General features: G+C 59.7%; 1 protein-coding gene across 1 annotated transcript in view; it reads left to right on the top strand.

The window, feature by feature from the left end:
* The window catches only part of B3GNTL1 (UDP-GlcNAc:betaGal beta-1,3-N-acetylglucosaminyltransferase-like 1), a 146,139-nt gene that overhangs the window by 113,046 nt on the left and 31,648 nt on the right, over nucleotides 1-1,445 (top strand). Inside the window, exon 5 of the mRNA XM_011970204.1 lies at nucleotides 1,325-1,441. Coding sequence (XP_011825594.1) covers nucleotides 1,325-1,441 — 117 coding nt within the window. The remainder of the gene's footprint in view (nucleotides 1-1,324; nucleotides 1,442-1,445) is intronic.

Raw genomic sequence — 1,445 nt, 5'->3', positions numbered from 1 at the left:
TGTCCACCAGCACCCGCGGGAGCCCCACCCTGATTCACCCATGTGAGGTAGCACGTGGGCTTCTGTGATTCCTTTGTCTTTACCTTATGGTGGATAAACTTTTAGCAGAGCTGTACACATGATTTTGAGGTCTGTTCTTTGACTCAGCATCTTCTTACAAATCTTTCCATGTCACCGTGGTTTTCATAAAAGGTATTGCCCTGCGGAGGCGGAGGTTAAATAGTGCATTTTTGTTGGACGTGGAAGCGCAGCACTGCCTGTCTGTCCTGGGAGCAAACAGGCCAGCGGTTGGGCCGTGATATTTTGGGACCTTTACTGACCTGCACTTGAAGTTTGAGTGCCAGCCAAGGAGAGAAGAGGCTGGACTTAGTAACAGACTGGCCCTGCTGCTAGGCTGTCAGAAAACCCACCCTTTCCTGGAGCAAAGGTGTCTCTGGGCAGCTGACCCAGGTGAGCTGCAGCAGAGAACCACGAGGAGACCAGACTCCACGCCCTGCTCCTCCCCCAGTTTTATGTTTGAATTTAAGGAAACAACAGGGGCCCAGTTCTGCACAAGGCCCAGAGCCGGCCCCAGACGGACCCACGGCTCGGCCACAGCCCTGGGCTGAGGACGGGTCTGCCCAGGAGAGGAGCAAGCAGAGGGCAGGGGCCATTGGGATGATGGGCCGGGGGAAGGAGGGCCCAGGTTCTCACAGGACAGAAAAGTCTGGTGGGAATGCCTGCAGAATGTTCCAGAGCAGAGTCCCCACTGACATGGAGATGTTCGTGGATCAGCCCCGTGGGCTGAGGTTCAAGTTTCTGAGTGTGGACAAGTGAGCGGGGCTGGCACAGGCCCGGGGCTGCCTCCCCACTGCTGGGCTCCCCTGCGTGCAGCCCCTCGCGCCCACCCAGCACCACCTTGCTCTGCCCACAGTCGGCACTTTGAGTCCCTGAAGCTTCTGGGGCCGCAGCCACTGGCAGGAAAGGGCAGGGACGGAGACCGGACAAGCCGTCCAGGATCCGCAGCTGCAAGACCCGGACCCGCCCAGCCCCTTTCCTCGGCTGCCTGTCGTCCGCTTTGCCCTGAGACCTTTGCTGCCCAAAATGGAATTTGGGGCAGAACCGAGAACCAGCACACCCTCCCTTCCCCTCTTTCCCGCCTGTGGAGAAGCTCAGTTGCTCACCTCTGTTGGGGTCGCCACCTCATGTCCCTGTTGAGCCTCTAAACTGGCTTCTTTGCAACAAAAGCCTTTCCACCAGTCCCTGGCTGGCCAGCTGAGCACAGGTGCATCTGGGGCAGGCACGCGTTTCCCGCCCCGGTGATGCCTCTGCTCCCACCCTGTAGGGCGTCCCGGAGGACCTGTTGTTCTTCTACGAGCACCTCAGGAAGGGCGGCGGCGTCATCCGCGTGGACCAGAGCCTCCTGCTGTACCGATACCACCCGCGGGCGGCCACGCACTCCGTCC

This window comes from Mandrillus leucophaeus, unplaced genomic scaffold (assembly GCF_000951045.1).
Source record: "Mandrillus leucophaeus isolate KB7577 unplaced genomic scaffold, Mleu.le_1.0 Scaffold1, whole genome shotgun sequence".
Lineage (NCBI taxonomy): Eukaryota > Metazoa > Chordata > Mammalia > Primates > Cercopithecidae > Mandrillus > Mandrillus leucophaeus.
The sequence above is the reverse complement of the archived record's forward strand: the minus strand, read 5'-3'. Positions and strand labels throughout refer to the sequence as shown.